Source organism: Fragaria vesca, linkage group LG3, assembly GCF_000184155.1.
Source record: "Fragaria vesca subsp. vesca linkage group LG3, FraVesHawaii_1.0, whole genome shotgun sequence".
Classification (NCBI taxonomy): domain Eukaryota; kingdom Viridiplantae; phylum Streptophyta; class Magnoliopsida; order Rosales; family Rosaceae; genus Fragaria; species Fragaria vesca.
In genome coordinates, this window is record NC_020493.1 from 617,805 (window position 1) to 645,283 (window position 27,479).

Consider the following 27,479-nt stretch of genomic DNA (forward strand, 5'->3'; position numbering starts at 1 on the left):
GAGAGAGAGAGAGATGCAATGGTGTTAAAAGATTGTATCATGTTGTTGCGGGACTTGGTATCCAATAGATGTTCGACAGGAAGTTAATGTAAATTTCAAACACTATGCATGAAACTTCCATATGTGGATCATTGATGTTTTCCCACGTACTATCACTTTCTCGTGAAGTAGATGTTGAAATAAAGGACCGGTGTTAACGTATTCCGGTGGGCGAATATATTTGTTCATTCACTTAATTTTTAGGTTAATGATTTCATTTTAATTAAATTTCGCTAAGTAAAATTATCATAGTCTCCAAGACTCCAACTAATCATATTAGTCGGTAACTAGATTAATGGTTCAGAAATATGGTAAATAGACATGTTAATTGGCTTCTTGTGACATCAAGTATATATTCGTATTCATGTATAAAAAGAACCGTCTAGCCCAAGGCCATTATATATAAGAAGAAGTTCCTAGCCTCGCTAGCATATAGCAATTCTCAAGCTAGAACAAACAGGCAAAGGGAGTAGAAATAGCTAGCAGCCAGAATGGAAAATACAAAGATCGAATCATACTATTGTTTCATGAACTATGATCCTCAATACGCTCTCCTTCGATCTAATCAGTCAGTTCTATCTACAACTTCTTTGATTAATTAATTTGCTACTCTTTAACTAACGTAGTTCGTGTTATTTCTCTTCTTCTTCTTCTTCTTCTTCTCCTTCTTCTTCTTCTTCTCCTTCTTCATGATGATGGGCTACTTATTTCTACTTATGTTTGTATGTATGTATATATAGAAGAAAGAAAGGGAGGTCAGATGAGCTGGACATGTATCTGAGCCGGAAGCATGATGAGGTTTTGGAAAGCACCCTCGAACCAGGAACTTACAGGAAGACAGAGTCTCTTGTTATTGTAGATGGCTTTGCTGTGGAAATTACTGAGGACCAGGTCAATATATATATTTACAGACACTCAGATTTACATGAGGCACTGCTAATGTTGGTTGCATTTCTTCTTTTCTGTGTTCTAGTTCATAAGTAAACTCACAATAAGTTCTTTCATGCTTTGACAGGCGAGTAAGCTTAGATCTGCAAAGGGAGTGAGAGTAGTTGAGAAAAACGAAGAGATTGCTTAACAAGGGAAGGGCCAAGTTAAGTAGCTACAGAGAAGTAGAGATCGATCAGTGTGAATAAATGTGAAATGGGTTCGGACGAGTTTAATTGCTGGTAATTTGTATCAACGTACGAAGATTTGTATGAGATGATCGAGTTTATTTATGGGTTAATTTGCTATTATAATATCATGTAATATTATTGTAGTCTAAAGATATTTATGGGTTCTCTCTCTTTCCTCTCTGTGTTATATATGACTTGTTGGAGTGGTACGTACTAGGTTGTCCATCATACAACACATTCATCCTGCAGGATTCTAACAATGCAAGTTATATATGCAATGAGGTTCAGATCACATTCTCAATTACATGGTACATATATATGATAATTTTGTTTTTCTAGCTAATGCTCTCGAAGCTCATAATTAAGTAGAGCTCACGTTCCTTGTTTCATCACCCCGGCGTTGATATATTCAACTAGTCATACTACAGAGACGTTTGTTTTCTACAATGTATTTGAAATCTCAGAAGAAGAGAGAGCGCTCTTCATTATAGTACGAGTTTCTTTTCTACAATATTCGAAATATCAGAATTTCGGATTGCAAGAACCGAATTGTACGTACGACGTACGTATATGATCATCATATGTATGTACCCAAGCTTAACTGTGAACACATGATTTATTTCGATAAAATTTTCTGTCTTTGATAAAATTTAGGTCCCTAAGTAAAATACAATAGTACTCCAACAATGAAACTCATTGGCTACAGTACGTAGATTCTTTGGCTAGCTAGAAGATAAATAATCAATCTGGGGCTAGCTAGCTAGCACTTGCAAGGCGAATAGATTCCTTTCCTTTTCTTGTTGTATGATTTGAGGAAGGCCCTCCCGGCCCCGGGCCTGCTGCTGCATGCTGATGAAGAAGCTAGCTAGCACCTAGCAGTACGTAGTATACTGATATGACTGGTGCAGCAGCTGCACTTTATCCAGTTTAGGTTATAATGCAGCATCGCAGAAATGGCTGTACCATAGATACCTTCTATTTTTCAACAAAGTTTGAGCAACTCGGCTGTCATGGATTCTCTACCTCATGTGCTAGCGAGCTGGTGATCATCACTTACACTCCATCTTCCACATTCAACAGTGGTAGCTAGCTAGCTGCTGTCACATATTCACATGCACTCAACTCTATCTGCTTCGCTTCTCAGTACTTCAATTTTTACCCTAGCTTCATTTAGGTCATCTTCCCTTACGTTTCTTTTTCACACATATATCGATCAAAATGCCATTGATCGTTTCGATATTGCATTAAGGATATATAACACATATATAACAGTATATATACAAAAGCTTTAAGCTGTAATGGAGAGATTGATCTTAGGTGCGGTAATTTTTATTGATGTACATATTACCAAGCTCGATTGATTGATAGCGACTGAAACCGAGCGTTTCAATTAAAATTTTTTTTTATCAATTGTAGTATATAGCAAATAAGGGTATCGTTATAAAAGCCGGGGATTGAGGGTACCTTTACAATTATGTTATTATAAAACAAGAGAAAATAGAATATTATAGTACTAGAGATATGAGGTTTTGTGATTATAAATAAGAGAAAATAAAGAAACAAAATAAAACAGAAAAGATCAGATGGATGAGATGTTAGAGACTTAGAAATCCACCACCAATTATGTTTCAAGACATGTTAACAACCAAAACTTCAATCATTAAGTCACAAATCGGTATCAATCAAGAACAAACCGTGAACGCACTGCGTAAGTCCTTATTACTTCCCTTGAATACTTAAGCAAGATGAACGCACCATTACTAAGCCTTTAGAATAACCGATCAAGATATAGACGTTATCCTATCAACAAATTATTCTAAGCATTAAGATCAATGAAAGTTTGATTGAACAAGTATGAAAAACTAGTGTGGAACGCCTACCTAGCATGCAATCCTTTTTATTTGGTTTCACCTATTGTCCTATAGGTTTCACTACTTTGAACTAAGCCGTATTAACCGTTTAGGAGATTAAACAACCTAATTCTAGCCCCACTCACAAGTTCATAATGTTCTATGTTGCGCATACATGAACATAAACAAGCAAGAGTTCCCCATAAACCAAAACCAAATAAACAATTTGAAAGACTCAATAATTTGAAACCAAGGTTCAAAACAATATTTAAAACATTCTTGGGGCTTCAAACCTTGCCCCTAACTAAGAGAATTCAGCCACACATGGCTGCGAAATCATACAAAGAGAATAAAAGATGACAAATGAAAGATAAATCGTGAATGATGGAGAGATCAATGATGGCTTGGTGGCTTCTTTGTGCGAGTTCGCAACTATGGAGGTTCTGATGATGATGAGATCGCTGGCCTCCTTCAATCTTCACGTCCTCCCCCTATTTTCTGCTGTGATTAGGGTTATAAAACCCTCAAAACTCGTCCATGGGCTTGCCAATGTGGTTTGGGCCTCAAAATAGAAGTTTTGGTCAAAATCAGAAATTCGGGCAGACTGGCATTCGGCCACTCAAACGGTCATAACTTCTTCTCCAAAATAGGTATTGACAATCCGTAAAAAGTTCTGGAAAGTAGACTCCTGTAGCTTTCTATTGATATATAGTCACATCTCTTGGATCGTTGTGAACTGATCACAATCTTCTGTCAAAATTGACTGGCGATTTCTAGCAGATTTTTTGATTTCTTTCCTTACACAACATGGATTCATTTTCCTTCAAGATTTCACCTTTTCGTCTCTTTTGGGCTCCTCGGCTTTATTTATGACCTAAAATCACAAACTTAGTTAATATGAATATTGTTAAAGGAATTACATAACTAAATAGGGTCGGAAATACATTATAAACATAGCACTTTGTGCTCCTATCATTGATCAATTGGTTGGACATAACCAAAGGGTAACTAGCAAGCTAGCACCAGTATGTGACCAGTTCAGCTTAGTTTTAACTTTTAACTGCAAATACTTTCTGAGATTGGCTGATACTAAGGTACACTTGGACAGCTTGATAATTGTCATTTTCAGATAGGTTACAATTTTAACTCGGGTTGAGTGTTAATTCGATTCATACAATTAATTACTTGAGTTTGAGCTAAGTATACATTGTAATTGAGTACTAATTCGACCGTGTTGACCTACCTGAGTTTAGCTAACCTACATGCAACTACTGGCCGGAATTATATGGATTCACGTCTTTGAATTGACTGTATGTACATACAGATAATGCTATCTCGATCGGTTAATGGTGTAACTTTTAAAATAAGCAGTTTTTGAATTTTTACCAAACATATTTTATTGCTTAATTTTGTAATTAAAGCACCTTTTGACACCTTATACGAGCATAAGCTATGACAAAGTGCGCTTAAAGAGTTTTGACTTACAGCTAACAACTTGGAAAGTGAACGGGAATGAAATTTTATAAGAACTTTTCGTTTCGATGTTTGGTAACACAAAGAAAGTCATTGGGAAAGTTTATAATTATAATAATAAAATATTGAGTTATGAGTAATAAATGCAGGAAAAGAATGAATGAAATCCTAAATGCAAGAAAAGAAGGAAGAAAAGTGGTTCATTTTGATTTTGGAAGGAACTACTTTCCCCCACATTTTCCTTTCAATCAGGATAGTGTTTCATTTCATTCTGCTTCCCCAAACGCAGGAAAAAAAACAATTTTTATTTCCTGATGCATACTTTCCGCGAAACAAACTAGACTTAAGTTATGAGTTTGAAACTTTTGACAATGCTTCAACTAAGAAATTCTAAGCTGGAGACAATCTGGATTCGGGTAGTGCCATGGCCATCTCTTACATTTGATTAACAATGAAAAACTCTTGTGTGTTATCGAATAGTGTATTCATAACAATATCGCCGTTTCGTGAGTGTGTTGTTATTTTTTGGTGATCCAGTCATCCGGACCATTAAATTTGTCTGACTGAACCCATGGACATAAGTACTACCGGGCTTTTTGAATACGGATTGGGCTAGACATTGGCCCAAACCATTTCCATTTCCTTTTTCCGTTTCCCGTCGTTTCACTGTTTCTCAGATCACCAATAATTCCCTCTCTTTCTCTCTCTAAAACTCTCACACTCTCTCTCTCTCTCTCTTCCCGCGCTCCGATCACCACCTCTTCATGGCGGTGGAGGTCCCGGAGGACGCCCCATCACCGGGACTCGACGGCGACATCGCCGCAGACCTCGTTATGCAAATCTCAGACGACGACGACAGCTCCGACGGCAGCTCAGTCGGTGAAAACGACGACGTCGAGTCTACAGACTACGAGTCGTCCGAGATGCCCGAGCTGAAGTTCGAGGACGCTGAGTTCGCCGGAGCTTCAACCACATTTGTCGCAGTAAGTATTTAAATTTAGTTAATTAATTACCAGATTAACAACTAATTAGCTCAGTTAGTTAATTAATCATTTCATTAATTCTCGCTGCAGCTAGACGGCGTCGCTTCCCTGAAGGGTTGGCAATGTTACGGTGTTTACCCACTGGAGGGAAAGTTTGAGGGGCAATGCAAGTGGCTGGGCAATTGAGAAGGTGAGTGTTTTTCACTTTGTTCCGATATGTAACTAAACTGATGTAAACTGCTTCAGTATTGTTTTCACTTTGCTCCAGTAAGTAACAAACTGCTGTAAAACGCATAGTATTGTTTTCACTTTCTTGTCTTTGTAGGATGTGGCGGGTTTTGATGAAGGTGATGTAGGGATGGATTATTTTGAAAAGCTTTTAAGGAAGAAGAAGGATTTTGTTTGGGTAGATGAGTGTGATGATGAGGCAATTGAACTCGCTTTCAGCAAGAAGTTTGAGGTGGGAAGTTTGCAGTCTGGTATGCAACTTGATCATGAGGAGAAAGTTGTAACTTATAGTGACTTTGTTGACAAGGAGCTTATACCCTTTTCCATCCTTGTTGTTCTGCAACGCTTATTTCCGTCAATGGTTGATGGCTTGAAGCCTCATCAAAGACAGATTCTATTCGCCTCTTTTAGGATAGAAGACCTTATCAAGGAAGCAATAGTTGCCGAATTTGCTGATTATGTGGCAACAGTCTCGTCTCGTCCTGTGTGTGAGCTCTCGGCATACTATCATGATAGGCAGAGTCTTGACAGTACAATCATTGAAATGGCACAGGCTTGTGTCGGCAGCAAAAACATTAATCTACTTGAAATGGCCCGTCAATTGGTGAGATATTTATCACTCAATAAGATTTCATCATAGTATGCAATTTTATTTTTTGATTTTATGTTTATATTGATTTTTTGCTCCACATATAGGGAGAAGATAATCATCTTTCTATTCAATTTTCTCCTATCACAAGGTTCCTATTTCCGAAGGATGATGACAAGCTTCTGGACTACTTGCATGAAGATGGCATATCTATTGAGCCAACATGGTACTCTTACATTCCCTGCCTGTAAACTAAAGAGTATCACATTCACATTCAAGCTCGGTGCAGTGTTGAGGCCTCTGTTTTTTGTTATACAGGTATTTACCAATTATCCCAACAGTTCTTGTCAATGGTTTTGAAGGTACTGGGCCTACTGGCTGGACCTCTTACATCCCTAGTTTCAATCCAAGAGACATTGTGGAAAACATGAAACGTTTGATTAATGATGATAAAATGGCGCCCATGGTTCCTTGGTATAGAGGCTTTACCGGAACTATTGAGAAAACTGTTACCGATTCTTGTGTGTGCTACACTACTTGTGGGATCATAAAGAGAGAAGATGAGTCAACTCTCAGGATCACAGAGCTGCCAATCGGTTCGTGCATTAAAGATTATTTGGAATTTCTTGGCTCTATCTCGGAAGTGCATGGCTTGGCCGAGGATCATATGATTAAGGTAAAGTCAACAGAATACTTGCGCCTATCTCACCGCATATACCTTAAGTGTTAAGATGCAGTTCAGGTCTTTATGTTTCTAATGGAAATTATGTATGCGCTGCAGGGTTATGAAGATTTTTCCAACATAGATGTTGACATTCTCATCCACTTGTCTGATACTGTGAAGAACTTGAAAGAAGCAGTAAAGAGGATTTGTGTAAGACGTTTAAACTGACGAGTATAAGAAGCATGAGTAACATGCACCTATTTAATCCTAAAGGCAAGATTAAGAGATATGACACTCCAGAGCAAAGTATGAGTTAACATAGCTGGCTTTTGGTGGTCTACTTAATTCTTGGTGATACAATATATAACCAGAGTTTCTGTTTGCTTTTGATCTTCGCAGTTCTTGAGGAATTGTTTCATCTAAGACTCCAATTCTATGAGAAAAGAAAGGTGAGTTTACTTATGGTTATCAAAGCAGATGTAATTGTGGAACTTTTTGAACACAATAGAATGGTAAGTGCATTACTATTTTGCATGCAGACAGCACTATTGCTCACCCTTAGATCGCATTTGTCAAAATTGGAAAACAAGGTTGCACTTATGAGTGGTGTCTTAGATAGTGGAGTGGTTGATGTCAATAAACTTAGCACTGACCTGTATATAAAAGCCATGTCAATTATTACGCTCGTCTCCAGAGATAGTTGTCCAGAAATGTTGCAAGTATTATTGGCTGATATAGATAGGATCAACCTGAAGGTTAAAAAGTTGGAAGGTTCAACTCCAAGGACATTGTGGTTGGAGGAGCTCGCTGCTCTTGAACTGGAACTTGATGTATGTATATTTATTGACTTAGTTTCTTCATTTTACTTTCTCACCGTTCATGTCTGATATAATATTGTATTAATATATCAGAAACTGGAGAAGCAGAAGTTTATTGGTTTGCATCTTCCAGTACTTCATTGGAAACAGGTAATTCAGCTTGGATGAGTTACATAACAATTTCATTTAGAATTTGAACACAACACATGTTATGAATTAGATGAAATGTATGATAATAGGGAAAGCTAGCTTTCACTGTAGGATTAATTGCAAACTTTATATGGAGAGCTGAATATTCCTTTTACTGAAGTTTTGTCAGGTTTAGCTAGTTTGTTAAAAAAACGCAATTCTTATGTTGTTCGACTCTTATGAATCAGTTGTGAATTAACTAGGTTTCAATGTCACAGATGAAGATGGATGTTGCAGCAGTGCCTAGACTACAACAACAATCAGAACTTCAGAAGCTTCTACATATGGTGGAGGAATTAAATAGCAAGTAGAATTAGGATGAACTTGCTGGACAATTTGACCTTTTGCATTCAGATCCAATCCAGGATTCATGTGCGTTGTTGTCTTTCTATTCTTGTTGATATGTTCTGCCATATTTTCGGGTTTGTAATGCATGCCTCATCTACTTGGTACCTTATATATTAACAAGTTTCTATGAGCTCTTGCTACTAGTTAGTACTTGAATGCAGACTGCTCACATTGCAAAACTAGCTTGTAAGGTTTATTAACATGTGCTCCTTGTTAAGATTGTGAAGTGATCATATGACATCTAGTAGTATAATAGTTTTCAGATTTTAGCTATTTTGATTGCTTTGTCTAATGAACTAGGGCCTTAAACAGATCCACATCATTATACTATGTCATGCAGAAAGAACCAGAATTCCTCATTATCAAAGTTTGGGTTTACACAAAACACATTTCTGCTACATTTGGAAACTGAGGCCTTCAAAGGCCAATACTTCATATCCCTACAGCTAAAACTACCATTACAAGTGCCCAAACCCAACCTTTTACTACTAGCACTAGAATTTGTATTTGTTGCCTCATCTTCATAATCTTGATCATCATCTTGTGGCAATATATCCACCTCCTTGTTGCTTCTCACTGTCACCCAATCTCCATCACAACCCCAATTGAGCATTAACGACGCCGTATCGACATTCCCTTCACTCAACCGTCGAATTCTTTCCCTAGCCGAGTCTGAACAGGTACTTATTTCCCATTCCATATCATCAAACTGCTCCAAGTCCCATAAACCATAATCCAACACAGTTGTGGGACTATTCCAACAGGGTTCTTCCTCCAGAAGAAAAGAATGCTTGAGTAGCTCACTAGCTGACCACCTCTCCAATGGGTCTCTCTTCAAACACTTGCTCAAAAATTCCCTACCTTGCTTTGACAAAGAGCTTGGAATCGCTGGCACATCACCTGAAAACCCTATACAGTACAAACCCGATACCGGGTCTGTAACACTAGGCCACGGCGCCTGCCCGGTAGCCATCTCGATGATTGTACACCCTAGCGCCCACACATCCGCCGGGAATCCTTGTTGTTCTCCACGCGCCGCCTCGGGTGCCATGTAAAGAGGGGTGCCACAAATTGTAACCGAGCCATAATGATCACCATTTACACGTCGAGCACAACCAAAATCTGCTAACTTGGCGCCTTCATCTGTCACCAAAATATTGTGACCCTTAATGTCACAATGTACAATACCATTAGCATGCAGATACTCCATCCCTAATAGTATCTGCCTCGTGTAGGACCTCATCGTAGACTCTGTTAGTGACCCGCCTTGCCTTCGAACTTCGTCCGAAAGCGTGCCGGCCGGTGCGTACTCGAGGCAGAGATTGTAGAGAACGTTGCCGTTTTCCGTTGAGATGTTGCAGCCCTTGTAAGACACGACTTGGGGACAGCTCAAAGTAGACAGAATCTCTTGCTCGACGTGAAGAGAGTGTGAATGTGAGAGACTTGCTGACTTCACCGCGAAAACCTCCCCGGAAACACAAGACCGAGCTAAGGACACGGTGGCCGAGGAGCCAACGCCGATTGTTCGGCCTCTTTTCCAGTTCATATTTCTTTATCTGAAGAATTGGTTGATGATTTTGAAGTTGAAGGGGAACAATGGACTGTTTTGTTTGGTGGGAGGTGAGTATATATAGTCGTATAGGGAAATTACTTGTATACAAAGGTGTAGGGTTTGGTTGGCCTTTAGAAAAACCTTTCGGCCTTTTGGACCAATGGACGGCCGCCGTCGTCGTTCTATCTCTAATCTCTAGCATGAGGATTCCACGTGGCGGAAGGAAAGGGGAACTGGTAAAAGCTCGATCACCATGGCCGGCGGTTGCTTAACTTAACTTAGTTGGGGGAAATAAGATTAAGTTAATTGGATGGATTATGCTGTCAACGTGGTGGCATGTGGTGGAGTATTTTGCGCTAATCTACTTACTTATCTTAATCCTTACTCGATGGATCAACAATGAGGTAATGAGAATGAACTGTACTGTAATATACAATTGTAGGTACAGTGGATTGGACTATCTTGATGGGATATTCTGATTTCGACCTAATTTTATTAGGTTTAAATTGTAGATCGATTGACTTCAATTAGCGACTCTTTGGTCTTTCAATAGTTTAAGTTCACCACACTCATCAGTGTTAATAGTCTTCGGTTGTTTCCTTCTCTTTTTGACAACCATGTTGTCCAATATGCAATTAGGGTTAGAAATGAGATGAGCAGCATGAATCAAACCGGCTAGGTTTATTTAACACTACTTCTATTTTCAAAATTATTAACAATATTGTTACTAAACACATAATTTCGAGCCAAGTATCATTTGGTATTTTGGATGGCATAGTTTTCTTTTTAGTAAGTGGGAGGTTGTGAGTTCAACTTACATAGTTGTAATTTACCTGATAAATAAAAACACATAATTAATGGTGGATTAAGTTCATCAATTAACTATCAAAACAATATGACTCGCAAATAGTTATATAACAAGATACACAACGGAAGAGAAAGCTCCAACTTTGCCAAAGTATTTTGTCTTCTTTTTTTTTTTTTTCTACATGCATGAACATTAGATTGCCAAGAGATGACTTCTTTGTGGAGCTTTATACACCTAATTAAGCAAAGCAACGAGAGAAAGGGGACCGGAATAAGATAAAGGAAAGGGGTTGGATCGATGGCATCCGACTCCTAAAATGACAAAAGTTTTGTCTCTATAGTGATTCCTGAGTCGGAATTCTGTTGTGAGAGCCGCCAAAAGCCACCAAAACCAACCCAACTCACATTCTCAAACTTATCTCACGCCAACCAATCCATTTTGGTCGTTACAGTAAGTGAGTTGGAGTTACTGTTGTAGCCTATTTTGCTTTGGACGGTTTGCGATCTCTCAGCTAGCTGTAAGCTTTGGCCTTACGTCTGCACTTTGTATAATATAGAGCTACGTTTTCCTTGTGCTATGTCCCTTGTAATAAGCAAAGTAGCCAATGATTCTAGTCCCTTATCCTCACATGCCACCTACCTTATTCCTTTGCCTTTCTCACCTCCTCTTCATCCAAGGTGTGATGTACGTGACAGCTTTCAGCAAAGCTTTCCCAGACCCGCATGCATCACGTTTCTTCTACTGTTAGAGATTGGTTGTGCTCTCCAACTTTCGCTTCTGTTTGTTTTCTTTGTATTGTTGCGAGTTGTAGGTTTGTTGTTTACTTTCGGTAAGAGAACATCATGCTTTGGTGTAATCCTTTTTCTAATATACTACTCTGAGTACTCTTGATTCGTCAGGGTTTTGACAAGTTTAGGCAAAGACGTATGCGTGACCGAAAAATGAGTAGTGTTATTGGAAAGAAGATTTAGGCTGCATGACTCGTGATGCTTAAACAATCGATATTTGGCACCTAGCTATACACATTTGGCATGGTGTACATATGACTCTGAGTCGGTGGAATTTGTTAGAGTTGGCTTGGAATTAATATTTGTGACTTGAAAACACCATATGTTAAGAGTGGAGATCGTCCGGTTTCATTTGACTGTTGTTAGGATATTCAGGGGGCTGTGCTCCTGTTTGTTTTTGTATTGCTTCTAAAACACTAGTTTGTAATGTTTAAAGGAATCGAAATTCGGCACCTAGTCTCAGAAAACAAAAACAAGCAAAGAGAATACTCTGAAGCACAACATTAGATAAAAGGTTGCTAACATTTCATTTACAGCAAAGGACAACATGCACCACCACAACCTTCATTTCCTTATCCACTGATTCCATTAGAGGTACAATTGCATGCACATAGCAAGTAATTAAACATGAACACGAACATCAGCTATAAAAGGGTCCCCAAGGAATATCTCTTTATGCAGCCTCAGCAAATCCAACTCTCTTTTTACCATAATCAAAGACAGTGTGGTAGCGACCCATGAAGACGTCTCCTAGGATCCTGCATCACATTATATCAGTAAAATTAGAGTTCAAACTGAAGACATTTCACCATCAATAAAACATGACAAACAATATATACGAGAAGGAATCAAGTATCAAATGATGTGATCATACCAGAGAGGTCCCCTGGGAGGAGGAACGTCCATACCAATGAAACCACTTATGCACTGGGCCTGAGCACCCTCGCCCACTTTGAGTACATACTGCTCAGAATAGAAAGAGACCATAGCAATGTGATGAAAATGCACAGTAAATTATTGTCCAGAAAATAGTGGACTCTTAACAATAAGATTATTTTCCAAGTTTTGTCTAAGAGAGATTGCTCATCCTTTGTATTAAGACTGAGGGAACCAGGAGACAAACAGTAATTTAAGAAGAATAAAGGGAAATTCAAACACAAAGCTAAAAACAAGTTGGCATTCTGTCATACCTCCTCTGCACGGAGCGGAAAAACTTTACCACCAATGGTGAAGGAAATGGTAGGCATGGTAGAAAGACGTTGGCAGTCAACAGCCGATTGTCCATTGGGGCTTGGCATTCGATCACAAAGCTGCAGAAGTGTATATTGTTGAATCAGCAAACCAAGAGACAGAGTGCCAGTAAGAACACTGCTATATCAAGCAATGCCTCTACCACTTTTACCTCATTGACATAGTTCAAAATAAATTCCTGGGTCTGATTCTGCTGAAGCTGGTTTTGCATCCAGACAACTGCCATCTCACAAGCAGAGCATGAAGCATCATGAAGAACTCCAGAAGATTTTTTACGGTTCTTATCCACCACACTCTCAATGCCCATACTACACATGCACAATTGCCAACCAATAAGTTTCTAGCCTAAGCCAGCACCCTATTGGATATATAAGAAGAATGGCAGACAAACAGATTTTTCTCCCTAATACAAGAAAATATGCCATAGATAATTTGATAAATCTGGAAAAGAAAAATTAAGAGAAGCTCAGCAGGATTAAATCCTGACCTAACACTACGAGTCCCATCAAAGGTGCACACTCCAATTTGGGAGCAGATCTTCCTTGGTTGGGCCTGTTGGAGAAATTATGCAAGCAACAGTGAATATGATTCTCTCCTTTCCATGATTCAAAGGAAATCTATCTGAAAAGTAGTTTACCTCAGCCAAGAGGAGTTCCAGAATGGTTTGACCATACTGTTGAACAACTGCCTTGCATTCCTGGCTAACAACCCCATTGGCTCCAATGGCTTTATTTATCATGGCAACCACTGTCTGCAATTTCATATAGGGAGTGGAGAAACAACCGTAAAGGCAGCATATCATTAACATTGTAATCACAAACTATGCCAAAGATGCCCTTTGTATCAGCAGTGACTGACAAAAAAAGTATAATTTCATATTTTCAAGGTTTACCATGTTAAGAGGGTTAGGAATTAATTCTTTGACTACAAAATCAAAGGAGAAAACACTGATTCTTTAATAAGGTTTACTATGTACCACTTAATTTTTCATTTTGTGATATAACAATATTCAGCCTCAAAATTTAAAGCGTGAACTGGAACCACCTTAATCAAGAAGGCCTGGATAAAGCTATATCCTCTAAAGACAAATTGAGCAAAGCTCACTAACAGCAAAGCAAACAAACTGGAAGTGCATACCGTTGGACCAGCCAAAAGAGAAGTTCCAGAATCTGCGATTGCATTACAACCACCAGCACAATATCCTGCACGGAAGTATGCTCAAGTCAGAACCAAAAGAGAAAATCATGAATGGAATTGCTATCTCATCCACTCTCCTTGGAGGAAAACACAAGCGCGGCTCTTTTGACTCGATAACTTATTTTCATAGGCATCAAGAGAGTACATACCAGTTGGTTTATCACCAATAAGAACATCACCCATGTCGAACTACAATAGAGAGGCATGAGTAAGTAAATTGGACATAACAGAGAGTAGCATATGCTGAGACAAAAAAAACAGCATCACACACACATCGTATTAGATACAATTGTTTCAAAACCAACCTGCCAATAGCCTTTCTTTGTTACAGGAACATAAGTGTGCTTTCCCTTGAAGTGATTGGGATCAACTCCTCCAAACACAAGTTCACCACCTTCTTGTGCTGCCACTTTGCGGTTCATCCAGAAAGAAAACACTGGTTCCTTGATAAGCCCTTGCTTAATCATGTTGTACCTAAAAGACACTCAACATTCAACATTTCAATGCCCCATCTCTTACAGTTAATATCAAAATTATTCATTTATGGAAAAGATAATCAAACAAAACCAAAGATACATGAGCATACCACACTGGGACAGCATTTCCAACCGAAATCTCTTGAAATCCAAGGCCTAATAACCCATCAAACTTAGCAGCCAGGAATGTTAAGCCAGGCTCACTAGTTGCTTCAATAAATTCCTGATAATCATCAAGAGTAACAAGTCTGAGTAAATGATAACACTGAACTCTTGCCAGGCGAAGGAGGGGGTAGTGTGTTCAAAAATGTGGATTACCTGATCCTTCACGACGAGGTCCCCAACTTTAACATTGTCATTGCTAAAGAACCCTGAAATAGATCCAGTACCATACTGAATGGCAGCAGATTTCCCTGCACAGTACCAGGCAACTCATCAGCATACATAAAGAAAACAAGTCAGTCAACATGATAACTAAACTACCACTAAAATTGTTCCAAACCAAAGTTGAGACTGGAGACTAATCAACAATGCATATGATAAATTCCTATGGAATGATAAAAACAAACATCTAGAAACAATGAGCACAAAAACAAACCATTCTTCTTGTATGTACTCGAATCGCTCGACTTGTACTTGGCATGGAAGTAGCACGCAACCTACATTGCGAAAACCATCAATCCAAAAAAACCACCATCTCATTAAATGTACAGCAATTAGCAATATAAATCACCACTCACCGAAAAATAACACTTGTTGGAAGGAACCCACAGATTAGAGCTGCCAGTGTCAAAAATCACAGTGAACGGCTGAGGAGGAGTGCCAATAGCAATTTCCCCATAGTACTGAGCATCCAAGTAGTTCTTCAATTTGACAATATCAATATCCTCCCCCTCAGCGTCACCCACATTAGAACCGAAACGATACTTTCTAATCGAACCCTCTCCATTCTTGTAACCTGCAGCAAGCCGCTGATTCGCATCCGGTTTCACCTTCTTCAGTCCAATCCTAACCAACCCGTCATTCGGTGCAGACGACACCAGAGTCGACAACAACAAGCTCGAGAGAAACAGAGACAACACAACCCCTTGCAAGCAGGTTCCCATAATTACCTATATAATTCCAAGTTTCATCAAAACCATATTAGAAATATTATACTAACTACACAACTCCTTGATCAACAAAAAAAAACAGAGAGCGGATTACCAGTGTGTTGTGTTATCGCAGAGTTGAGAGGGAAGAGGAAAGTTGGTGAGGTGAAGAAACGCGAAGAAAGGAAGAGACTTTAAAACGAAGAAAGAGAGAAGAGAGAAGCTGGTGACCCTCGTTTTGCGTGCGTTCTGTTACAAGTCTCGTTTTGTGGGTTCACGAGATCAACGGTTAGTAACGGCCTGAAGAGGGAGGATCGGACGGTGAGGTGGGTTTTGTTGCGTGCCGCGAATTTAGCGTTTTGGTGGGGTTTCCACAACAGAAAAGGTAATTGCTTGCGTGTCGCGGCGTCGTGCCGATTTGGTGGGTGTTTGTTGCGTGAGCACGCGACACCTCACCTTGCTTACTTGGCGTCTTGGACTTGTTTGGGTCCCCACCGTCAGGTGCTTTATGATATGAGTCGACAAACATGGCTCGCTGGAAGGCCCAAAAGGCTGAGTGCAGTTAAATAGGGAGAGCCACGAGGCCAGAAACAAATCATAAGCCCAAATCAATATGGAGGATTGTGACCGGAAATGCAAGTTTGTTCTCCACCGAAGGTGTGACGAGAAATGCTTTCGATGTCTAAAGACTAATCCGTTAGGACCTGAACAGTCAATGAAATCGCAGGATAACTATTTTGTAACTTGATGTTTAACAAATTTATCGTATTGGTCAAAATATCATGTTCAGCCTTCCAATAATGACGACTAAAAGAGAGAGCACATTGGCATGTCATTTCCATACTTCTTCTTTGTCAAAACATTTCATTTTCATGATGATTCAACATATATATCCACAAGTCTACAATACCAATTTACAAGATTCCAGAATGTAAATGTACAAGAATGCGAGTTTTTGAAAAATACATCATTCTAGAATGAAACATGATGAGATCGACTAGCTATATATGAGACTCATATTTGGAGTTGACAACGAAAAGGAATAATTCTTGGCGTCTTTTGTATGTTGATACATACGCCTGGTCAGCATACTTACACTCCAAGAAAACGCAACGCAAGGAGATTGGGTTGAAGGGATCGAAGAACATGGAAGATGAGAAAATGTTGAAAGAGTCCGCCAAAGAGTAAAAGATGCTTCGTACGGTGGATGAGGTACGGTGCGCACAGCCCACAATGCTCCACGTCTAAATAGCACAAAGTTTTATATCATCTCTAACCTAATTTTATAAAAACCTCAACATGATTGATTGATTGATTGGGATTGGATTGGATTCAATGCTAGTGACGTGATGTCAAACTAAGTGCACACAAAGTCAACAACGTATCAAATTGAAAAACTTGACTACCCAACAAAACTGGCGGCCATTTTTTTCTCTATTTATTTTTTGTATGAAATTTGACCTCAGATTCATGGCTGTTCATTAATACACACGTAGTTTCCTGGAAGTCTCTCCTAAGTCTATGGTTTTAGTTAGGTCCACGCCTGAGAATCCGATCATCGTGTAGTACACCCTTTTTTTACGTGTCAAATCTGAAGAGGCCGATTTCCTTGACCAGAATATCCCCATGATTCGCTTTAATATTCAACCTTCTGCGGTTTCTTGGAAGCAAGATTGCCGTGAACAACTTTCATGGCAGTTTTCAGTGAACCCAGGATTGACGTGAACGAGCTGGTTTATTAATTACAGTGGAGAATAAAGAAGAAGAAGAAGAATGAACACAATGGGATATATAGTAAATAGGTGAAGACATACATAGTTATGTAAGCTAATTCTTCTCTTTCTGTGTGTGTATTTACTGAAAAATTTGAATCAAATTATTCAAAACAAAACGAAATAAGAAAAAATGGAGGTGTGGTGATCGATCTAAACCTCCCCACAAGAAAGAACAAACGGTATCAACATGTTAACTCCTTCTCCGATCCCCCAAAGAACCTGACTGACACGTACGTACTTTGAACAAAAAGAAACAAAGAACAAACAAATCCCTCGCTAGTTCTAATTTACTTTCCCGGGAAGCTGTTGATTTTATTGTTGTTGTTGGCGCCATTGCTGTTGTTTGAGGTTGTGGAATTGTTGTTGTTGTTGTTGGGATGAGACGATCCGCCGATAATGGAGGTGATAGCAGCGGCTAGGGCGGCAGTGAAGGTCGGATCAGCGGTGATGGCAGCAGTGGCAGCACTCACTGTGTCAGCAAATGAGGATGTTTGGCTTTGCTGTTGTTGTTGTTGTGCTTGGTGCGCTAATAGTTCCTGGGAGAGTTGAAGCCCGGAAAATTTAGACTGGTTGTATAGGGCTTGTCCGAATGCTTGGGGCAGTTGAGGGCTTGAGCCAGATGATCCAAAGTTCTGGGGCTGTCCTGGGAAAGGCATCTGGAACTGGCCTTGTTGCGGTCTTTGGAACTGTAACGGTGGACTGGTGGTGAGGTCTAATGTGACAGTAGGGAATGGAGCTGAGGCTGAGATTGTTGCTACACTTGATGAGCATGGAAGAATGGCACGCGCTAGCAAATTGTTCGGGTTCATTATGCCGTCGGCACTTGACATGGACCCCGAAAGTAACATGCTAGCCGCTGCCGTGGTGGTGGACGCCATGGCCATCGCCGCTGGGGGCAGCGGGTGGTTGTGGTTGCCTTCGTAAGTTGTGATCAATATGGTTCTGTCATCAGCGCAACGTTGTACCTATACAATAATAAACACTTCTTCTTTAGCTTATGTGCTCCAAACTCATTTTGTCACTTACAAAAATGAAACAAACATGGTAAAGAATTGAGAGTAACATTACCTGTTTGCGAACTGGACAACCTACGGCCATGGTACATCGATAATAAGCACGAGGACATGGGTTTCCTTTGGCCATCTTTTGTCCGTACTTTCGCCATTGACAGCCATCAGTGATCTGATATAGTTGAATATGAATCTTATTAGCTACACATTTTCATGAGAATTGAAGAAAATATAAACCATCTGATTAAGATGAAACGAAAATTTTGATAAGTTATGATCATTTCCATTTTACCCTAAGGTAGAGATTAAGTTACAAAGTTATATTGACTAATTAAGTTTGCTTACCATAGGTGCTTCTGATCGGGCTCGAACTGAGACGCGAGCTTTTCTCATGGTGGCCTCAGTGGCCTGATCAATAGGCTTAGGTGGGGAATCGGGCTTGGCGACCTTGTTAGGCACCCATCCTTGTGTTTCAGATTCAGGACTCTCTTCCCTACCAACCCTTTTGCCATTAGCACTAACATTGTTCTGAGGTGAATCTGATCGAGTTCTGGCTTCGGATGAAGAATTCGAAACCTCATTCTCAGTCTTTGTTTCTTCCCTTGGACCCAAATTCAGAAACTGCCTTGGTACTGTTGCTCCTGATGATCCAATCTCATGTCTCTTCTCTTCAGACTTTTCTTCATTCTGTGTTAACAAAATAAGAGTCGAGCTATATTAATATGACCAATCAAACTCATCAACAGCTAGCATTAATATCAATATTGGTTCTACATAATCAAGGTGTGACATGAACAAGAATCAATTACCTGATCACGATCCTGTGAGGTTTGATCAGCTGCGGCTTGGTTTTGCTGCTGTTGATGCATTACTGCCACAAGATGCGTCTGTAAAGCTGTGTAGTTGTTGGTAACTTGACCAAGCATTTCCTTCAGTCTCTGATTCTCAGCATTCATACGTTGGAGCTCAACTTGTAACAGTGCCAGCTGATGATCAATAATTCAAAGGGTCAACTTTGGTTACTCTAAAAATGAAAAAAAAAAAATAATAATAATAATAACAATTCTGGATATTTTCATCAATCATATTCAAGTTCTTAATATACCTCATGATTCTTTGCTCTTTTACTATCCGCCGGATCAGATGACACCCCATCATCCACCGTCGATTGATCACTTCCAGCGTTTGCAGTAACAAGGTGCAGGCCGGTCTATAATAAAAATTTCACTCCATATATAAGAAAAAAGTTCACCAAAAATAGAAAAGAACAAAAAAAAACGACAGAACTTGAAACTCATGGCTGCTTACGTTTACAGCATCCAAACCAGACCAGTTCTCCTTCTTGACACTGACACTCGTGTTGTTGGATTTCAACCCATGATCATCATCACTCTTGTTCTTCTTGTCAGAGAAGAAGTCGACCTCGGCCGTGCGGTTCTCATCGGCCGGTCTCGTCTTAACCGGGAATTCAATACCGGAAAACATCCTATCACCAAACAGATTGGTTCTCTTGTTCAGAGGAGGAGGGGCGGCAGCACCAGGAGGAGGTTTGTTGAGGAAGAAGCCGAGGGAGTCGGATTCAAGGGTTAGACCCCATCCTTTGTCCATAAAATCAAATCTAACACGAACGAATAAGGATTACAGACACAAAGAGAGAGATGAGAGCAAGAACGAAGAGGAGGGCGAGAGGAGAGAATTTTAAAGGGTGTGGGAGAGAAGGTCTATTATCTGTGAACTGTTTTACCGGTGCAATGTGCTCGCCTATAAAAAGGGTATGGAGGACTGGACTATGGGGACGTAGACCCGACTAGTACTAAGTACTTTCTCTCGAGGGCAGATTCGGACGTCAGATGGTGCGTCAGGGTTCCCCTGCCATCTGTCAATCCAAAAGGCGGGGCGACCCGGACCCGAGTTAGGGGTGGGGTTTCGTCCACATTTCGTCAAGAAAGAGTTTGACTCATTCCTTTTAAGAAATCCAATCGCACCGCCCCGAAGTGTGCGGCGCGTTCCACGTGAGGAAATAAGAAAAGAGAAGGAGAAAAGGATAAAACCAAAATAAATTATTAAAATGAAACTAAAAAATTTACGGATATGTCAACAACCTTGCGTGGTAAGGTTGGTCAGGCAGTTTGGCCAAAAAAAAAATTTGGTCAAGCTACCTAGTGTGAAATCTTTATGTCTACAGTTTAAGTCCGAACTCCTACCTGTTTAGGGCTAGCTAGCTTAAGGCACTGTTGAGTTCTTGTTTTGTGACGAGAGATTAGACTAGCTTTATTAAATTTTCTCTGTTACTGTTACGTTCCAAAGCTAATTGTGAGGTAAAACAAACACAACAAATGAAGTCGAGTTGATTAGGTAAAAGTGACCGGGTATGTTGGAGTGGTGAAATTGAAATGGATCAACTGAAGCTTGGTTGTCGCTTCCTTGTTGAAGTGGGAGGACGCTCTATCCACGCCACCTAATAAACAATGTATCAAACAACTCGCAACTACAATCCAGCTTATAACGTACTAATGGTAAAGTCATCCAGTTTGCCATTTAGCCCATTTTGAAATCTAAATTCTTCGCAACACGTACATATCAGTTTGACGACTCAAAATTCACCACAAAAAACTCAATACCCGACCCAATTATCAACCTGAGATACAGCGATGGTGACCTGGTTGTTTCTCTTCCGTTTGATAACTACAAGGTTGCTCACCAGTCGTGTATAACTCACCTTTTCGACTCTCGATTCCCTATAGTATCAATTTGTCCAATTGTTGAGTGAGGAAGACTAGTTGGACCTCAACGCAAGTGTAGAAGGCAGTGGTCTAGTGAACATAGCCATGGAACCCGATGTGTTCTCGTACCTCATTTTTAATTAGGATGTGGATGCACGCATTGTTAACGATATGTTGGTGAGCCATCACAAGGTGGGCTGAAGATCTTGTTATTTTTTACTGGTATAGTATCATGGACCTTGATCTGGTTACGCATTGACAAATATGTTACTTAATTGCTAACGTAAATGCGTCATTTAGGTAACTTGTTATCTCACTCTTAATCTATAATTAATGTGACTCTCTAAAATGGGGACCACTCCAGGGAGGGAACCAAAGCCCAAGTCAATAATTTTGACGGCCCGGCTCTTTCTCTCTACACACACATAAACTCTTTTTCTTCGGGGATGACTGATGACCGGGTGGGGCAGTGGCCTAGTCTTCACTGGGGCCCAGCGGCCGTGACATTACTCCCCACGTTTCAGATCCGCCCGGGAACTATGTTTGACTGTTTACCGGTGGGACCGAGTCGCTCGCATAGTACTTTTTTTTTTTCTTCGTCGTCCAATTCCTCTTATTACTACATTGATTAGAAAAATCATGTTATAGGAGATTAGATTAGATTAATTAATCAGGTTAGAACTTAGAATATGGTTAGATAAGTTCGTTTTACTTTGTCTTCTTCACTTCTTCATTCGTTTATGGTGCCTCATGTAAATAATACCTGAACAGCTGAACTAATAGGCATCATCATATAGCCAATTAAATCAAAGTTCACGTATTTGATTATAGTTGTGAAACTTTGATTAGCGAAACTTGAAAATTCTTCAACACAAGTAAATTGATTAACTAAAATATAATATTTTTATCTAGTCATCCACGTCGCACTACACGCATTTATTATAATACCGTTAACAAAATTGAAACTCAAAAAAATAGTCCTAAGTGTTTCTAATTTAGGAGGTAAGAATCCGGGATCGAAGAATATGTACTTTTATTATGAGCGTTTAATTTGATCGAATCAAAAATAAAAATGAAAGGAAGAAATTTAGGGTCTCTAGTCTTCATTCGATCTTCTTATACAACGATTTTAGGCCTTACTCATCAGTGATGCAAGTACACCTCGGTGCGTAGAATCCGCTCCGTTGAACTTTGGTGTTGTGTTGTTTAAATAATACCTGTGAGACTTGAAATGTAGATCTCATAACTGGGTGTATAAATATTAAATGTATATCTCTAAAGAGCTTATCATCGGTAGACCAGGAAATTTTCTTTGGTGATGAAACTTGAGAAAATCCACCCCTACAAGTACGGCTATAGCGAGCTCGATATATTATTAATGGATTATAAAGTTTCGTGTACCTAATCCATTTACTTTTTGTGGGTGTACCTATTTTTCAAATTCCGGTGACGTTCTCTCTTGCTTCAGTCTCCATAACACTTTGTCGATGGAGCTGATTCCTTTGAAAAAAAACGAAAAGGAAATTATATAGCTGCATGACGAGGTTAATTTTCGCATCGTATACCCAACAAAGAAAAACATAAACATGACCGATGCACCCAATGGGATCAGCTTCCTTCTTTTACCTTGACCGTGGAAATTGAACACGCAGAGAGAGAGAGAGAGAGGCTTTCTTTCGGGAAAGAATAAGAGANATCANTCGACTCCCAGACTTAATTTACGAACCGTCGTCCTTTTCCCTTTCCCTTTCCCTTTACCCTTTCCGTTTGGTTCTTTGAGTGTAGGAATCTTCTTCTTCTTTCTTCTTTCTTCTTTCTTCTTTCTTCTTTCTTCGTCGTCGTCGGCGCAAAGATTGATTATTCGACTTGATCGAATCCATGCATGCATGCATGCATGCACTTTTCACTGTTCATTCATGTCATTCATGTCGTTCTATCTGGTTGGCCTAACTCGACCCAGGAATTCGTGGAAAATTTCTCTTCTACAGCTTCATGGGTCGGTTTTAATTAGGAATAAAGGAATTACGGGTTTAGGGTTTTTCAAGTAGTTCAAACAGACGGCGCCCAAAGAAAGAAGTAAAGCTAGCACTGCATATATATTCAAGGGTGGTAGTTGATCATAACTTGTTGTTATCTCCATATTATATATGTACGTTGTCATAGCAACTTAACAGGTTTTAAACATGGTACTCTTACTATTGGTTCTATCTACAGCTACCTTGTTAAATTATTAAGTACGCGGGTGCCCTAATTTATCTTTCTTTTGGGTATTCAAAGTTTGCAGCCATCGAGTTTCAACAGGATAAATTTATAATAGCTAGATCGATGGGTTTTTTTTTAGTCCTAGGTTATTGATCGAACAACAATAATACAAAATTAGGCACAGGGAAACTATGTATAATACACCCGGAAGTTAAGATCGGAGAGAAATGCATATATATGCACATTCAAATCAATTTGGGTTCACGGGTTCGAACTTTCTCTTACTCTTTTCATTTTGACTTACGATCAAAACTAAATTGTTTGTTGTTTGCCACATTCAGATTCGTTCATACACGGAAATGAAATGAATGCATAGTCGACGATTAGTCCAAATAGTACTAAGTTGATAACTGAACCATATATATATTATATACAACACATCCAGAGCTAGACCTAGATGCATAATTATTGGAGCGTTTACCCTAATCCTCCTTCCTGTTAGCCACATACACAAAGATATGATTAGATATATATGAATTATTCGTGAAAAATGAGAATATTAAACAAAAGATTGCATCATCATATGGCAGGAAAGGATCCAAAATAGCTGGCATTTTCCAAATTCAATACCCAATTTCTTCTCAGATTAAACAAAAATAATTTCACACCGATCGGAAAAACAAAATCAACATTGAAGAAAAAGACAGAGTTGACTAAGATTTGCGTTGACGATCCGATACTCCCCACGTGGCTTACTCCCGTGACGTAGAATTCTGGTGAAGATGGTTAGGTCTGGACAGCTAGGGTTTTCGAGAAATTTATAATAGAAGATTAATTAGAAGACCTTGCTATTTAGAACCATGCTGGGAACGGCACTGAAGAAACTTAACCATTTTGCACAAGTCATGTTATAAATTATTGCCAATTATGCTTTTCACACAAGCTAGTGATTGAATATCTGGGTTTTGTTTAATTTACAGTGGGTTCCCACCCATTTCTTTTGAGATTGTGGGAGGGCGTTTGTCGCTCTAAATCAGTCATTACAGATGAGTTAATATCGCATAATTCTCTATTTAATTAAAAAAAAATTCAGGTTTTTTATAGGTAAATAACCTTGATATTTCTTCCTGTTTGATATGACAATGCAAGTAATACAAGTCTATTTTTTCAACAACTATGATTTTGATCTTAGTTCTGTTTATTTATATCAAAAGCTGTTCAAACAAATTTCTTTTAAATTTCAAAACCCATTTATGGCCGACAAATCCATGACAATTACAGCTATATACTTTGCGATAAAACAACCCAGAATAATTGGCTTCGTTAATTGTTTAATTATAGTGTACAAGTAAAATATAAACAAGAGAAAAACCCATCCTTCATTGTCAACTAATCAGAAGCACACAGTTGCTGATTTTAGTCGTCAATTGTCAGCATCACCTGTATAAGAAATTGAAATTATTTCACCGAAAGAAAAAGAAACATTTGGAAATTAAGTTTGAGAAAGCTTCCTGATTTGATGTCAAATGACTGCATTGATGATGCAAGTGATGTTTTGCAAGTTGCGATTTGAAGAGGGACATGTTCTTGGCATTTTTCATGCTCGTGGTTACACAATTTCAGCTGATAATGCTGAAAGAGGAGCAGTCTTCACTAGAATCAATCACAAAGGGTGTTGTGAGGACTGATCGATGAATAGTATTTTTGGCCATTTGGGTATATATAATAAGAATGCAAAATTCTAGAAAAGATGCGAGTTTTTCTTAAACACGTTACACGTTGACCGTGACATCTTAAACTTTCTTATGAAATAGATCAATAAAGTTGTTTTTACTTAACACCAAACTCTGCTCAAAACCTTAAATCTTAAACCTTAAACCCTAAACCCTAGCTAGAGCTTGGCGCTAAGATAGGTATACGATTAGCAGCTCCGAACTTCTTCAACAAATCATCTTCCATCAGTTTCTAAAAACGTACTAATGTAAATTTTCTAGATATCTTGAATGATTTCTTGAAATTTAGTAATGAAGACGTTTAATTTGATACTTAAAATTATGTTATACAATCTGATCACGTCCAAAATGGCTCTCAAACTAGCTAGTCATGTGGTGGGTTTATTCGAATTATATAATGAGGTAGAGGTCAAGTTGATCAAGAAATTTTAGCTTGAAGTTGAAAGAGATATTTACTTGAAAGAGATATATATGGTTGATCCAAGAACAACTTCCTTGACCCCCCCTGGCCTTACTTGAAGTGATAACAAGCTTTGGGGTAGGATTGGTGGAGGATTCATCAGGTCTAAATCTTATCAAAATGAAGAAAAGGACCTCGATGTCTATAGATTAATCTCACCCCCCGTGCAAAAGAGAGTCATTCATTTTTAGTATGTAAATTGACCCAAAGATTATATATGTAGGCAAAGATTCTGTATATTACAAGTAGTGTGGTACCTATTTTTGAACTACACTCCTAGTTGAGTGAACTTGTTGATCGATCAGTCAACCATATATGAGATACATGCATGTCACATATATAATTCGGTTCGAGCAAAAATATCTATGGACCTGGTCACTTTGGTTTCTTCTGTTTCACAAGTTTGTGAATTGTGAGTGGAGTTTTGGTTTATTAGCTGCCTCTCTGGTTTCACAATTGAAATTCTTTATTAGCTAGGACAGAGTGATCAGCTTCATCAAGAACTAGTGAATCATCTTATCAATCGATATAAAAGATGCACAAGTAGTCCTCAGGAATGTTATAACCCAGCTAGGATAAACCTTCAGACACTATATATGTGCCTTGTATTTCATTACGGTACAAAATAGTAACCAGCTTGAATACACCTCTTTGATTTGCCCATTTTAGATGGTATATATGAACCTCAAATGATTTCGGATTGCAAAGAAGCTAGTGTGCTGATCAAAGTGTATAACATCGATCAGTGTTGACGTTTAGGAATAGTCACTGTGTGACTGTGGTTGTCCAAGTAAGAAACCCTAGTCGGATAGATAACCCAAGACTAATCCGAATTGCCATTTCTTTCCGACTAAAGTAAAAAACACAAGCACTTATCACTGAGTGATCGATTACGTACGCTATATATCAATATGATCGGTGCAAAGTGGGAACTATTAGTCTGATAATGAAATCCCCAGACCCCCATTTGGGTATGGGTTGGACCTTTCAAATGAGAAAGGTCGGCCATCGTCGACTTTGTGTAGACAATTAGGCTAATGCCGGTGGACTTTAACAAACCACAAGGTCCACAACTATAGTCGTTGGATGATGATACTCGCTATCATATATATTATGCCTTTCACACACGTACATTATTATTCTGGTAAATGTTCTTAAAGTCGAGGACCATCTTTTTGACCCCCTTTCTTCTTCTTCAATTCATTCCTACTTGAACACTAAGACTTTGTGTTGGCATATTTGGCTTCAGAATTCCTAAAAGCTTTTCTTTTTCCCAAAATTAGGCAGAATTTTCTACGACGGAGGAGCATATGTGCAGACCAAGTAAAGTAAAATCAATGATAACCTGCTACTAGATGGATGTAGCAGTCTCAAGTCTCTAGATGCATGGGGATTCATATTTAGACTAATTAACCACTACTTTTCAATGCCATTACAGCTTGCCAGCGTGTGGTTGCCTAACAGTAACAGCTACCCAGTTTCTTGACCATAAAACAACTTGTATCGTATACAATTAGTCGATGAAACGAGAATGTTCACTTTATTCTATGATATTGTTTCTATATGAGAAAAAACTCAAGATTAGAAGGTCATACACTTCCACAAAAACACCATTTTTCGTAAATTTATCGTAATTTCAAATGGTATCGCTACTTTATGATAGATGATCATGTAAAATGTGATAAAATCATGATGTCAAGAAGAATTCTATTTCCTATGCTCCTCTATTCTTCGTGGATCCTTCGACAATTTCACCTTCATGGTTCCTGAATCAGTCACAACAATGTGCTGCGTTTTCTTTCTATTTATCTATAGGCCGGCCGGGTTTAATTAGTTTTGTGGTTTAAGGACAATTTAATAGTGCAACTAGGCAACAAGACAGTTTGGCCGAGTGGTCTAAGGCGCCAGATTTAGGCTCTGGTCCGAAAGGGCGTGGGTTCAAATCCCACAGCTGTCAATATTTTTTTCATTTTTTGTGTCGAAGATCTAAAATGGGCCAAAGCTATTCCTTTTCCTTCCAGCCCAACAGTGAAATCTTGGATTGGACATCTTTAGTCAGGCCTTCAATGAACACACACGCTGGCCCGGCCCATTATTGCTCAATATGTTCAACA

General features: G+C 39.0%; 4 protein-coding genes and 2 non-coding genes across 6 annotated transcripts; 3 read left to right on the top strand and 3 right to left on the bottom strand.

The window, feature by feature from the left end:
* The first annotated feature begins 439 nt into the window (after positions 1-439).
* Positions 440-1,281, top strand: LOC101299555. Its single transcript, XR_184174.1, has 3 exons — positions 440-607; positions 780-930; positions 1,055-1,281. It is a non-coding gene; the product is annotated as an uncharacterized LOC101299555 (transcript).
* Positions 1,282-6,816: 5,535 nt separating this feature from the next.
* On the top strand, positions 6,817-8,473 carry LOC101299838 (DNA topoisomerase 2-like). The gene is made up of 6 exons (XM_004293262.1): positions 6,817-6,956; positions 7,062-7,217; positions 7,344-7,393; positions 7,484-7,774; positions 7,856-7,912; positions 8,170-8,473. The coding sequence occupies exons 2-6, from the start codon at positions 7,187-7,189 to the stop codon at positions 8,260-8,262; spliced, it is 522 nt and encodes a 173-aa protein (XP_004293310.1). The 5' UTR covers positions 6,817-6,956; positions 7,062-7,186; the 3' UTR covers positions 8,263-8,473.
* Positions 8,474-8,621: 148 nt separating this feature from the next.
* On the bottom strand, positions 8,622-9,897 carry LOC101300232 (mitogen-activated protein kinase kinase kinase ANP1-like). Its single transcript, XM_004295232.1, has one exon. The coding sequence runs from the start codon at positions 9,843-9,845 to the stop codon at positions 8,622-8,624; it is 1,224 nt and encodes a 407-aa protein (XP_004295280.1). The 5' UTR covers positions 9,846-9,897.
* Positions 9,898-11,876: 1,979 nt separating this feature from the next.
* Positions 11,877-15,705, bottom strand: LOC101300124 (aspartic proteinase A1-like). Its single transcript, XM_004293263.1, has 14 exons — positions 15,578-15,705; positions 15,112-15,483; positions 14,970-15,030; positions 14,690-14,784; positions 14,482-14,594; positions 14,201-14,369; positions 14,045-14,084; positions 13,836-13,900; positions 13,336-13,449; positions 13,186-13,250; positions 12,850-13,006; positions 12,638-12,757; positions 12,322-12,410; positions 11,877-12,205 (listed from the first exon to the last, which is right to left on the bottom strand). The coding sequence occupies exons 2-14, from the start codon at positions 15,475-15,477 to the stop codon at positions 12,121-12,123; spliced, it is 1,539 nt and encodes a 512-aa protein (XP_004293311.1). The 5' UTR covers positions 15,478-15,483; positions 15,578-15,705; the 3' UTR covers positions 11,877-12,120.
* A 1,574-nt stretch (positions 15,706-17,279) lies between these two features.
* LOC101300421 (WRKY transcription factor 6-like) lies at positions 17,280-19,979 on the bottom strand. The gene is made up of 6 exons (XM_004293264.1): positions 19,556-19,979; positions 19,353-19,457; positions 19,057-19,233; positions 18,593-18,934; positions 18,306-18,419; positions 17,280-18,202 (listed from the first exon to the last, which is right to left on the bottom strand). Exons 1-6 carry the CDS (start codon positions 19,853-19,855, stop codon positions 17,525-17,527), a joined length of 1,716 nt encoding a protein of 571 aa, XP_004293312.1. The 5' UTR covers positions 19,856-19,979; the 3' UTR covers positions 17,280-17,524.
* Positions 19,980-27,242: 7,263 nt separating this feature from the next.
* On the top strand, positions 27,243-27,322 carry TRNAL-UAG. The gene has a single exon. It is a non-coding gene; the product is annotated as a tRNA-Leu (tRNA).
* The last annotated feature ends 157 nt before the right edge of the window (positions 27,323-27,479 follow it).

Bases quoted from the DNA above. Each gene is read 5' to 3' on its own strand.
- LOC101299838 (XM_004293262.1), top strand. From the start codon at position 7,187: ATGAGTAACATGCACCTATTTAATCCTAAAG. The intron at 7,218-7,343 runs GCAAGATTAAGA...TGATCTTCGCAG, and splicing joins GCACCTATTTAATCCTAAAG to TTCTTGAGGAATTGTTTCAT. The intron at 7,913-8,169 runs GTAATTCAGCTT...TCAATGTCACAG, and splicing joins CAGTACTTCATTGGAAACAG to ATGAAGATGGATGTTGCAGC.
- LOC101300232 (XM_004295232.1), bottom strand. From the start codon at position 9,845: ATGAACTGGAAAAGAGGCCGAACAATCGGCGTTGGCTCCTCGGCCACC.
- LOC101300124 (XM_004293263.1), bottom strand. From the start codon at position 15,477: ATGGGAACCTGCTTGCAAGGGGTTGTGTTGTCTCTGTTTCTCTCGAGC. The intron at 13,251-13,335 runs GTAAACTACTTT...TTTCTCCAACAG, and splicing joins TGGAACTCCTCTTGGCTGAG to GCCCAACCAAGGAAGATCTG. The intron at 13,007-13,185 runs GTCAGGATTTAA...GTGCATGTGTAG, and splicing joins GATGGGACTCGTAGTGTTAG to TATGGGCATTGAGAGTGTGG.
- LOC101300421 (XM_004293264.1), bottom strand. From the start codon at position 19,855: ATGGACAAAGGATGGGGTCTAACCCTTGAATCCGACTCCCTCGGCTTC. The intron at 18,935-19,056 runs GTAATTGATTCT...TTGTTAACACAG, and splicing joins CCTCACAGGATCGTGATCAG to AATGAAGAAAAGTCTGAAGA. The intron at 18,203-18,305 runs GTAATGTTACTC...ATTATTGTATAG, and splicing joins GTTGTCCAGTTCGCAAACAG to GTACAACGTTGCGCTGATGA.